The sequence below is a fragment of the Gigantopelta aegis genome, chromosome 3, assembly GCF_016097555.1.
Source record: "Gigantopelta aegis isolate Gae_Host chromosome 3, Gae_host_genome, whole genome shotgun sequence".
Classification (NCBI taxonomy): domain Eukaryota; kingdom Metazoa; phylum Mollusca; class Gastropoda; order Neomphalida; family Peltospiridae; genus Gigantopelta; species Gigantopelta aegis.
The window spans coordinates 56900323-56913128 of record NC_054701.1 but is presented as its reverse complement, the minus strand read 5'-3'; the positions used below and the strand labels follow the sequence as shown (position 1 = coordinate 56913128).

Below are 12806 nucleotides of genomic sequence, written 5' to 3'. Positions count from 1 at the left end.
CTGTATACCTCATCTTATTACTACAACATATTATGTTACACGTTCCTCGTATGTCTTTGTGTAAGGTCCTAATGAAGCAAACCTGGACGACAAAACCGTATTGCCTGAACACAATCGTATCTTTGCACAAGGCAGAGTCGTGGGTGCTTCCATGACACACTATCAGGTGCTCGTCAAACGGAGGACTGCCACTGTCACGACTAGCTTATAAAACCCAAATTTGAACAGGATATAGCTCAACGGAATATATGCAGCTGTGATGGCAAGCACTGATGAATCACTTTAAACAAGTGATGATATCAGGTGTTCGCGAAAGTTGAGCATATCCTGCACCTCCAGTGGCATCCGTCATGAGCACAGCCTACACATTTCTGCTCCGTGCTGGTAACAAGGTGGGGGCGATACGTAGGCCAATGATAAAACGCTCGGCTGAGACGCGGTCAGTCTAGTATCGATCCTCGTCAGTGGGCATATTGTGTTATTTCTGGTTGCAGCCAGACTGGTATATGAAAGACCGTGTTCTGTGCTATTCTGTCTGTGTAATGGTGTTCTGTGCATATTCTGTCTGACATCGTGTTAGCTGGTGCCCTAAGAAAATACGTCAGTAGTCCTTAATACAAATTTGACTATCCAATCGCAGTTAGCGGGTAAGTCAATTTCTCTAAGATTTTACGTCACCTATGAATTACCAAAACGTTTTGACATCCAATCGCAGTTAATTTCTCTTCTCTAATCAATTTGCGCTAGTGGTGTTCTCTTACACAAAATAAATGTTTAACTTCTCCTCGGTATATCAGAAGTTGAAATCATCCCTTTTCCAGGAACCCAAGGACCCTGTCCTCTTCCGCCACACACACTCTCTCTCTCTCGCCCATGACGGCTACCACACTCTCTCTCTCTCTCTCTCCTCTCTACGCTCTCCTCTCTCTCTCTCTCTCTCTCTCTCTCTCTCTCTCTCTCTCTATCTCTCTCTCTCACAGACACAAAAAATGACACACTCATCTCTCATTATCCCTCCGCACATCCCCTCTCTCTCCTCAAATCTGACTTCCCCTCATCTCTCCTCTCTCTCCTCTCTCTCTCTCCTCTCTCTCTCCTCTCCTCTCTCTCACACATACTCTTTCACACACACTCTCTCTCTCTCTCTCTCTCTCTCTCTCTCTCTCTCTCTCTCTCTCTCTCTCTCTCTCTCTCTCTCTCTCTCTCTCTCCACTCACCACACACACACACACACACACACAAACCACACATACACTTGAGGACCAAAATATTTACCGTTTTGTCCTGCTACACAATATATGTGCCCTACTTTATACGTCGTTTCCACCGGCCTGCTTTCTTAGTCTCGACAAATACCGATTAACATAGACTGGATTAATATTTTCCATATTAAAAAACGCTCGTGACGAATCCTCTATATATACTGGCTGGCTAAGATTTAACGTGCGTATATGCCACGAAGGCTTCATGCTGGTGAAGTCGCCTTTCGCTTGGCCGCCGCAACAACAAAAGGCGCCGATTCGAGCGGTAGGTAAAGGTAACCATCTCGCCGGAGTCGGCGCCTTTTGAATGGAAGTCGGTGGAGCCTCCCGCGATGCTTGACACATTCCAGTATCCAGCTGCGAGTACGTCGCTTTGGGGGACTCTGTTGGCTGTCGGGTCCTCTTCTGCGGAGTAGGTGGGGGCGGCGACGCAGAAGGGACCGCCGCTGGCGGTTGAACCGCCAGCTTTGTTCTGCAATGAGCCGCCCCTGGCGCACGATTCTTCTTCCTCCGTTTTCGTCCAGTCCTGTTCGTTGGAGCCGCGTCGCCGTACACCAAAGACACGGTCGCCCGTGACCCGGTGTACGCGACGATAAACTCCAACAGTGTACCGAAGCTTGCTTGGGGTGGGGTGGGGGGTGGGGGGTGGGGGTGGGGGGGTAGGGTGGGGGGTGGGGGTGGGGTGGGGGGTGGGGGGTGGGGAAGGGGGATGCAGGTCGAATGCACAGGCGATTACGTACAGCTGCATCGTAACTTAGCTCGGGATTGCCTCTATATACACATAATCACATGAGGTAGTACTAAACCAAATAGCATTCGCCTGGGTCAAAGTTCGAGGTGCTTTTGATAGAGCAGTTAATACCACAAGTCCTGCTATTGGTGATAAATGTGTCGGTATTTGTTGTCATAAATATTAGTTTTATCTCGGCAATAAATGCATGCAGTTTTACAACATTTAGTACCACTGTGGAAAGTAGCCTTGTGCTTGAAACATGTATGCGGTACCTATAAATCTAAGTAATGTAATAGTGTGCGAGAGTAGGGGTGTTGAAAAAACATCTGGCTATATCGAAAGTGAGCCAGGAAAGGTTCCACTTTCTTCGATTAATACAACTATGTCAAATCAACGAATTTACTCCATTTTCAAATGTTACGAATCAGTCTAAATTATGCGTCAAAATTACCTACACGAATTTACACATTTTCTATTTGGCTTTAATCCTAGGGGACATTTTGCAAATTCAATAACACCTGGTTGAGCTGTTTGTGCTCCCTTGTACATGCCAGCGCGGGCAATACCCTCCAATACCACCACCCCCTGAAACTGTTTTCTGTCCTGGACGGAGGAGCCGGCCAAAGTCGACACCTGCGCCCATGACAGGCGTGTGCTACAACAGCTTGTTCTGAATGTGCACATTAAAACCTATGATAGGCTAGTCCAGATATTGGTACCACCTTGGGGGAGTAAACGCCATTATGATTTTTAGAAAGTACTAGGTCTATAGTTTCAGAAAATCTTTGAAGCCAAAGCTGGATCTACAGCTAAATTGTAGTAATCGGCGTTTTAATGTGGGTATGCATGTCGAAAATTGAGGACAAAATTTTGGGGTATGGCAAATCACAAAATGCAATTACTCCAAAAGTAGGAGGAATAATTAAACAAATGACCACTCATAGTGCTGCTTATTAAATGTTTTATTAAGTAAAATAGGTTTTATGCAAATTTGGTCATTATCGAGGTCATCAGAGGTCAAAAGGTCATGATTTTTTGCTGGTGCCTACAATTTAGATGCCCACTCAAGAAATCATAATAGGAACCAAACGAATTGGAATTTTTGCAAGCAAAATGAGTCTTATTATAGCTGAAGGAGTTCAAAACCCATTTTTAAAAACATAATGAGTTTATAATTATCAACTGAGGCAGGACATGGAACAATTCCATACATATTTTTAAAAAGACGAAAATTTCTACGATTTGGAGTAGGGGAAATGAAAAATGCAATAATTCAAAGTATATGGAATAATAAACCAAATGACCACTCATTTTGCTGCTTATCAAGAGTTCTATCACATGGAATGTGTCTTATGCAAATTAGGTCATTATCAAGGTCATCAGAGGTCAAAACGTCAAAATTTTGGGAGATTGCCGTAAACCTGCCCATTGAGCCATGTAAACATGGCCTATATATACCATAGATCATAAAAATTACTAGTAAACGGTTTATTCCAGAGATACTTAGCTAAACAGAGTTTTTTAGTCCAAAATTTCCACAAAATGTTAACCCCATACCATGGAAAACAGTGCATATTAGTGGTAAACGGTTCGCAGCTTTCAAAAGAATACAAAGATTTAAGATGAAAACAGTGCAATTGTGAATCTAGGCAGAGGCGGCCAACTTGTTACTGAGAAGGTAACACCTGAAACTGAAGATCAATCACTTTCGCTGGCATCGTCGTCGTCATCATCGCCGCTGTCACCATCGTCTAAAGTCACAAAGTCATCCTCAGTGTCTTTCTGATTGGAACAAGTTATCAGTTTGCACATATATGTACACTTCAGATTATTTTGAAGACAAGTGCAGGTTTCCTCAACACACTCCTTTGAACAAGTGCAGGAAAGACGTTCCATAACAGCTTCTGGGGCAGGTGGTGCATCACTCCAATCAATGACCAGTTCATCATTTTCAATTGTCCATCCATTGCCAATGGCTGAGGGAATCTCCGGGAATGCCTCCAAACTCCTCTTCCATATTCCACACGGGCAATTCGCCCTCTTACTGTGGTTAAGTAAGGACTTTGAACATGGGGGGAGCTGCCATGATTCTACCTCACCTTTCCGGGCACAGAACAGATTGAAACGTAGTTCATTGATTCTTTTTGTTTTAGAGCCTGAACAGTATATCTTGCAAGTAAGGGCCTCTAGACTGTTGAAGAGGTCAGTAGACAAATCCCAATTGGAACCAAGCCGTTTCAACGTTTTTTGATGTTCCTCACTTTTGCAGACTAGTTTTAAAGTGGAAAGCTTGCCTTTGCCAGCAAATGAACTCACTGGGTCGCACCCTGTGAAGGCGTGAAGTCCAAGAAGTGCGTCACATATATCATGCCCAAGTATGTTTGCAACTTTCCGTATGTCAGTGTACTGGATGCGGGTTTTTGTGCCACTTTTGATGTAGATTGGGCAGGGTATTTTGGAGGAGAATGCTACGCATAAAACAAACACATCTGTGTCCTCAGATACGATCAAAACTGGAGAAAAACCATATTTTGCACAATGTGCGGCATGCAATAGCATCCTTGTGTCCGCTTCTTCCTGACCAGACCCGAGGCATTCAACATTACTGACAGAGTTCACTGTCAGTTTCTGACACTTTTCTCCTACTGTAACAAACATTTCTTTATTTGCTAGTTTCTCCCGTTGATCTGCGCTGCTCCAATCATTTGCAAGAAATTCAATAAGTCTGTTTTTGTTTTCTGATGGCCGAAGGAACTGCCTCCACTGTTTTATCCTGTGTCCTTGGGCAATAGCTTTGAATGTAGTCCCGCTGGCAGTCCCCAGATTAACGCGCTCTGCGTCTTTTATCGATTGCTCACGATATACGTCAAACACGACATCAACACGTCTCGAGACCGAACCTTCCGTCAACACCATCCTGAGATAAGTCGGCAAAGGTCATACCATCTGCATTCATTTTCTGCACAAGGGCCATTCCATCTATTATGCAAGCAGAAATTCTGTCAATTGACTCTATAGGCTGTAAATCCTTTTTCAAACTATCCATCAATGAAGATTTTTTTGTCTTTCTCAGTGTGCCCTCTGGTGTTGCAATTGCCCATGGGATCGGCCCTAATCGATGTGTCAAAACGTCCTTCATACTCAGATGTCTAGTCTGTGCAATCAGGATCATTTTGGCAAAAAGATCACAGTCAGCTTTCAGCATGATCTGTCGTCCCGCAGCCTGGTATTTCTTCTTGACAATCATATCGCTGAAGGTTTTAAGTTTTTGCTTTTGTTTTTGGAGGTTCACAGTAGAGTCTGTCTTCCCTGAATTCCCTGGAGGCTTTTTCTCCGGAGTCCTTAGCTTGCAATAGGTCTTTTGTTATGTTGTCTGGTGCAGCCATCCCATTTGAAATGCTAAGGAGGTCTGAGCTTTCAGTGCTGAAGGGATTGATCCAGTTATTCCCCAGCATGCCGATCAAGGACACTACGTCCTCTTCATCCTTCTTAATTCTAGATTTGCTTAGATCTGGGTGATTGAAGTCCAAGGAGTTACTGGTTCCAATGGCATCCCTGAGCATGTGTAGGAAGGAACTGGGATACTTTGCAGTAAGGTAGTATCTACTGATTGCACCAGGCTTAAGGCTAAACCCCTTTGTGCCACCAGGAGTCTGTTTGTCTTTATTAACAGTTTCCTCGATTTTCTGGTCTACAGGGATCCTACCAAATGGATTTCTTGAGCCAAGTTGAACAGAAAATCCACCATGTTCAAGAAACTCATGAACTTCAGGATGCTCGGTTTTTAGGTGGGTCATTTCAGCATTGTAGTGGGATAGATATCTTGCATAATTGGTATTGTCATATGCAAATACCCAGGGTATCATGTCTTGAACTGCTTGCAGGTGCATTGCCCAATTGCCCTCTCTAGAACTACGCAAATAGTTCAGCAATATATCAACCAGATCCAAGTACGACATCCAAAATTCAGCAAGGTTCCCTGCATCACTGCGTAGATGGTCTAGATGCAAATAGAACTGTTCGGCTAGAGATACGAACGAGGGTTTTTCAAGTGTCTCTGTAAAAGTCATCTGACATACATTGCTTGAAAATTCACCAATCAAATCAGTTATTTCAGTCTCTGCATTTGAACCTTTGGTTACTAGGAAGCCCTTCCACGCAAGCCGAAGCAAAGCTTCATAGAGAAGCTTATGCAGTCTAACTGTTCGGTTGTATTTCTTACCATCAAGCACCCCACTTACAGAGCCTGCAGCTATCACCCCGGACTCAATACACAAATCCTTCAACCCGGCATCTTGAAACCTCTTTCCTATTACACCTAGCAAGTTACATATTGTGTGGAAGACACCTAACCTGGGGACGACATTTGCAACCTTGCATCGATAAGGCTGATGAAAATAGATTTTATTGTTATCGTCAACAACAATTCAAGAAATAGGTGAGGTATTGTGTTAAACTTTTATCTTTCATCTTGGTCAAAAACACATTTCAAGGTAATTTGAGAAATCAAAGAAAGAAATTTTGACGTTTTGACCTCTGATGACCTTGATAATGACCTAATTTGCATAAGACACATTCCATGTGATAGAACTCTTGATAAGCAGCAAAATGAGTGGTCATTTGGTTTATTATTCCATATACTTTGAATTATTGCATTTTTCATTTCCCCTACTCTAAATCGGAGAAATTTTCGTCTTTTTAAAAATATGTATGGAACTATTCCATGTCCTGCCTCAGTTGATAACTATAATCTCATTATGTTTTTTTTTAAATGGGTTTTGAACTCCTTCAGCTATAATAAGACTAATTTTGCTTGAAGAAATTCCAATTGGTTTGGTTCCTATGGTTATTTCTTGAGTGGCATCCAGATTTTGACCTTTTGACCTCTGGTGACCTTGATAATGATCTAATTTGCATAAAACATGTTTTATGCAATAGAGCCCATGGTAAGCAGCAAAATGAATGGTCATTTGGATTATAATTCTATATATTTATAGTTATTCCATTGCATACCCACATTCAAAGGCCGATTACTACAATTTAGCTGTGGATCCAGCTTTGGCTTCAAAGATTTTTTGAAACTATAGACCTAGTACTTTCTAAAAATCATAATGGCGTTTACTCCCCCCAGGTGGTACCAACCCATGAAATTTTGGAGTCTAGCTCATGGACTATGGCCTGACCTGACCTCGGTTAATACTTTGTGAGACAGGTTGTGATACTGATATTATTTTTGGTTTATTTTTTATTGATATATTGCATATAATGTTCCACATACGTTAGAATTGTCGACTATGGGAGTTTATTTGGTATAGTATAACCGTAAATGAAATGATCCGGGATATGAGAAAAGCAAGAATAACAAGTAACAGCAACGACAGCAAAAATACAAAAATAAAACAATGAATGAAAGAAATGACAAGGAAGAAGATAGAAAAATAGAAGGGACATCGTGACTCGTCAGGTGTATCTTTGTTTCTCTGGATATTTGCCAGCTTAAAGGGACATTCCTGAGTTTGCTGCAATTTTTAAGATGTTATTGACTAACAGAGTCTACGACGACTGTAATTACATATCAAATATATTTTTCTGCATAAAATATTAGTAGCTGTATATTAAACGTGTTTCTGATCGTTCTAATATTTGTACTAGGTTAAATTTAATTTTATTTCCTAAACATTATTTGAAGACAAAATCCAGTTTGGGCTTCTTACAAATATTAAGACGGCCAGAAACACATCGAATATACAGACACTGATATTCTAAACAAGAAAATATATTTAATATGTAAGTTTAATCGTAGAAATATTTTATTAGTCGGAAACATCTTATAACGCAGCAAACTCGGGAATGTATCTTCAAAAAACAAGTCATTCAATGTACCGGGGAGAGTGAAAGAGGTAAAAGATACCGTGAAACGACTTGTGTTATGTTCCTTTTTATGGATATTTGCCATGTTTAAACAAACCATTTAACAGAAGGAGGATGTTCGGGAAGGGAAGTTTGTTTAACTATACCCCAGACAGGCAAGTGCAGGGAATTGTTTAGGGGGGGGGGGGGGGGGGGGGTAGGAGGTCTAAACTGTGTTAGGTAGGTCAGGTTAATATCATAGATAAATATTCACGTATATTTCCAGTGATGTTTAAACTGTTTAAATCGCCATCAGTATTAGTATTTAATATTTAATGACACATGCTACCCCCGCACCCCTCACCCCCAGTCGGCCCATTCAAAACAAAAATCGCACATAGACCTTTATCTCACATCTGTTTTTCCTATATTTATTTATTTACTCTATTTTATTTATTTTATTTTATTTTATTTTATTTCTTTCCTTTTCCTTTCTTTCTTTGGGTTTTCTTTGTCTCTTTCTTTATTATTTCAGTTCATTTTATTTTATTTTTATTTATTCTATTTTATTTTTTATTCTATTTTATTTATTTATTTATTTATTTATTTATTTACATATTCATTTATTTATTTATTTTTGTGTTTACTTACTCTTTTGTTTTTACTATCATTTAAATCAGTCACATAAAACTTCATTTGCAATCTCTGTAATTTCGAAACAATGGCGGTTTTTAAAAGTTTAATTTATTTAATTTATTTATTGATTGGTTGGTTGGTTGGTTGGTTGACTGATTGATTGGTTGATTGTCTGATTGTCTGATTGCCTGATTGATTGATTGATCTACTTACACTTTTATCGTTAGTGTTATTTAAATTAGTTGCATACAACTTCATTTGCCATCTCTGGTATTTTTTTAAATAAAGACGTTTTAAAAAGTGTTACCCGATAAATGTTTCAAAACTGTAAAAGTAATGTGTTTGTATTCTGCATTAACTGATACTGACATATGGTTAGGCGTGCGTGTAACTTTATATCGAGATAATATGTTTAAAAACAAATATGTCGTAAAACGATTTTGAATAATTTAAGTCATGTAAGTTGTGTATCTGGTATCTGGTATAGGTGACAGGTTTTGGACAATGTGAGACGGAGGAAATGGAGTCTATAACGCAAAGGTCTGTTACCGCCTGAGTTACATCATATAACATTGGGGGTCGGGACATAACCCAGTGATAAAACTCGTTTGATGCGCGGTCGGTTTCGGATCGATCCCCGTCGGTGGGCCCATTGAGTTATTCCTCGTTCTATCCAGTGTACCATGAATAAGGGAATTGTGCATATAAAATATCCCTTGCTACGTAAGGACAAATGTAGCGGGATTACTTTCTTTGACTATATCATATTTACAAACATTTGACATCCAATAGCCTATGATTAATAAATCAATGTGCTCCAGTGGTCTCGTTAAGCAAAACAAACTTTAACTCTGTCTGGTTTATATGTTCCCAGTTTTAGCCTATGTGATTTGAGTTGGTCGTGTACACCGTCTTCGAACAGCCGACAGAACTATATGCATAATCAGACGGTGACGACTACCGGGTTTATTTGTCCTGTGTGGCGAGATATGCACTCGCATAACAAAAAACCCGAAAAATACCAACGAAAACGCAAAACAACCGTGTACCCCGAGGACGACATTTTTACTTCCTGGTTGGAAAGATGTCACAAAATGTCGAAGTTTTGGTCGTGTGTGTTTCTCGTGACATCGTGGATTTGTTTTAAAACACACTCAGTGTCAGGTAGGAACGAGTATTATGTATTAGTTTACTTGTAATGGGGATAATAACTGCTAGATGTGATAACAGTGGATTTCGGTTTGGGATATAGGTGCATGTATTCGGCTAGAGGTTTTAGCATGTCGTAAATACACACGAACGCAAACACAGAATCACAACTTCACAAACTAGCACATATGCACGCACACATATATACATAAACACGTTGGATGTGACATGAATGTGGATTTCTGTTTAGGATATAGGTACATGTACATGTATTGGCTGTAAGTCAACTACATGTCGTAAATACACACGAACGCAAACACACAGACACAAAGCAACTTATACACGCACACATACGCATACGTACACAAACGTAAACACAACCACACATACAAACACAATGACATGTATACACGCACAAATGAACATACACAAAACACACACACACACACACACACACACACACACACACACACACACACACACGGATGTATGTTTGGTTAACTGTGATAGCTTTATCTTTTCTTTCTTTATGACACTGACCTGTCTTTATAGTATATTGGGTACTTTGATTGTCCACACACACGTATGAAGTCATGCGAGTCCAGTGACCTGACCGTACTAGTTATATATATATATATTTCACTGTCGGGTCGTTAAACCGGTTATTTCGCGAACTGACGGGGTGGGATTTTGAAAAAGGGAAAGGGAATGAATATTAAATTGTGTTTAACGACACCCGAGGACATTTGTAAACTACGACTATTTGCTGTCTAACATGGTTATTTCGACACTTGGTCTTGTTAGAAGAAGTATATTGATCGCGGAATGAACATATCCTTATATGCGATAGACTATGGTGTTAGTATATATAACGTAAACTTCTACGAATACCAATAATGGTAAGTGACCCCCCCCCCCCTCCCCCCAATCAAGTCATTAACAGAAGACAAACACTTAATAAGTAATTTCTCTAGGTATGCTAGGTGTAGTAAGATGTGTCGCTACGATAGTATCAGTATCCTGTGTCGGACACAGTGTGAGAGAGAGAGAGAGAGAGAGAGAGAGAGAGAGAGAGAGAGAGAGAGAGAGAGAGAGAGAGAGAGAGAGAGAGAGAGAGAGAGAGAGAGAGAGAGAGAGAGAGAGAGAGAGAGAGAGAGAGAGAAAGTTACAACGTTTGTTTTGTTTAACGACACCATTAGATCACACTGATGTATTAATCATTGACTATTGAATGTCAAACATTTGGTAACTTTGACATATAGTCTTAGAGAGTAAACACGCTACATTTTTCTTCAGTAGTAAGAGATCTGTTCTGTACACCATCTCACATACAAGATAACACATACCATGGGCTTTGAAATACCAGTTGTGGTTCACTGGCTGTAATGGTCCCACAGACGAGAGAGAGAGAGAACATGATACCGCCACATGGGGTACTCTCACTGATAAAGCAGCAAACAGTATCTAAGACGATTTCAGTCATAAAACATTTCGCAAAATTTAAATAATCACTAAACAACATACGATTTTTGAATTGGCTTTTTAGCGAATTAGTAATTAATTCACTCGTAAAGTTCAACTTTAATTCGCATTTGGCGATTTGGCGATCGACATTTTAAACGCTAAGCAAGATGTATTATACATGCGATTTCACATAGACAGTGCAGTATATACTACAGCGTTTGATGTGCCAGTCAAAGGGTACTCGCTTAGATGGGGACAAATCTCCAGTCCATAGATGGCGATCGATCCTTCAACCCATCGTAGCTCAAGTGAGTACTCTACTCACGTCCTGCCCCAGCAACAAAACTATGAATGGTATTATCACACGGCGGATCGTATTGGCGTGTTAATACAGACGTAACAATAATAAAGATGTCACGACTCTATTGGGATTGTCATGAGATTATTAGTGTATAATATCTAAACTCTTTTACGCATTAAAATATGTCTGTAGTCATAACATTATTGTTTCGTCGAAATTTAACTACGTCTATTTATATGTAATATTTTTAGGTTGTGCGTGGGGATTTTTATTTTTATTGTTTTAATTATTATTATTTATTTATTTGGTGACAGCACGGTAGCTTTTCTTGTAAGGTGAAATATAAGATAATACACGTATGTGATATATGCCATACAGGGGCGTTGTCAGCGTTTCAGAAGGGGGGACGGGGTCGACAATAATTGAGGCTGCTAGCCCCACCCACCTCCCCCCCGGAACAAACAAATGTATTTCTAGGAGCTAAATGCTGCATTCTAGTGTATATTCGAAGGCAATTTAAAGATATATGAGATTTGAGCAAACATTATTTTCGATGTTTGCCATTTTTAGTTTTAAAAAAACATGCTGCCTCAAAAAGGGTGGGGGTTACGTACGAATCCTCTGGACCAACCCTGACGACGCCCTTGCCATATCGCTACCAAGTATCTTCAGTTTGTTTATTGACTGGATCAGGTGTTTCTTTTCTTTCTTGTTTTCTCTTTCCTCTGTCTGAGTCGTTGTTTGTCTCTATCACTCCCTTTCATCCTTCCCCATCTCTCTCTCTCTCTCTCTCTCTCTCTCTCTCTCTCTCTCTCTCTCTCTCTCTCTCTCTCTCACGCACGCACACACACTCTCTCTCTCTCTCTCTCTCTCTCTCTCTCTCTCTCTCTCTCTCTCTCTCTCTCTCTCTCTCTCTCTCTCTCTCTCTCTCTCTCTCTCTATGTCTCTATTTCTATATATCTCTGTCTTTCTCTCGATCAAATGTCGAAATAACCGTGCTAGACCCCAGTTGTATTTGTACGCAGCATTGGTGTATCACAAAGAAAATAATCATTTTTGTTAGAGCACAAAGCCTGCAGCTCCTACGCACAGCCATACCTAATATTCATTATTCCATTTTGTATTGCCCCAAATCAATGACTTCCGTGTCAATGTTTAAAGTACAGTCAACTATTTATAGATGTGATTTTTTGTTTTTTTACTTGTACAGATACTGATTTTTGCTTCCAATACAGGTTGCAACCACCATTGGGTATAATATGAATTGTAACCGTGATTTTGTGCAAGAATGAAGGTTTATTTTCTGATACATTAAATGTAAGATGCCACTGTTAAAAAAAGAAAATTGCACTTCACGAAATCCTTACAGTTCCGAAGGAACCAGAGGGGGCGGGGACTGGGGGAGTGGCTG

The 12806-nt window shown here is 40.2% G+C and overlaps 1 protein-coding gene across 1 annotated transcript in view; it reads left to right on the top strand.

Moving 5' to 3' along the window:
- Positions 1-9342: 9342 nt before the first annotated feature.
- LOC121368736 (protein draper-like) overlaps positions 9343-12806 on the top strand; it is a 43066-nt gene continuing 39602 nt past the window's right edge. The window contains exon 1 of the mRNA XM_041493485.1: positions 9343-9645. Coding sequence (XP_041349419.1) covers positions 9417-9645 — 229 coding nt within the window. The 5' untranslated portion in view covers positions 9343-9416. The remainder of the gene's footprint in view (positions 9646-12806) is intronic.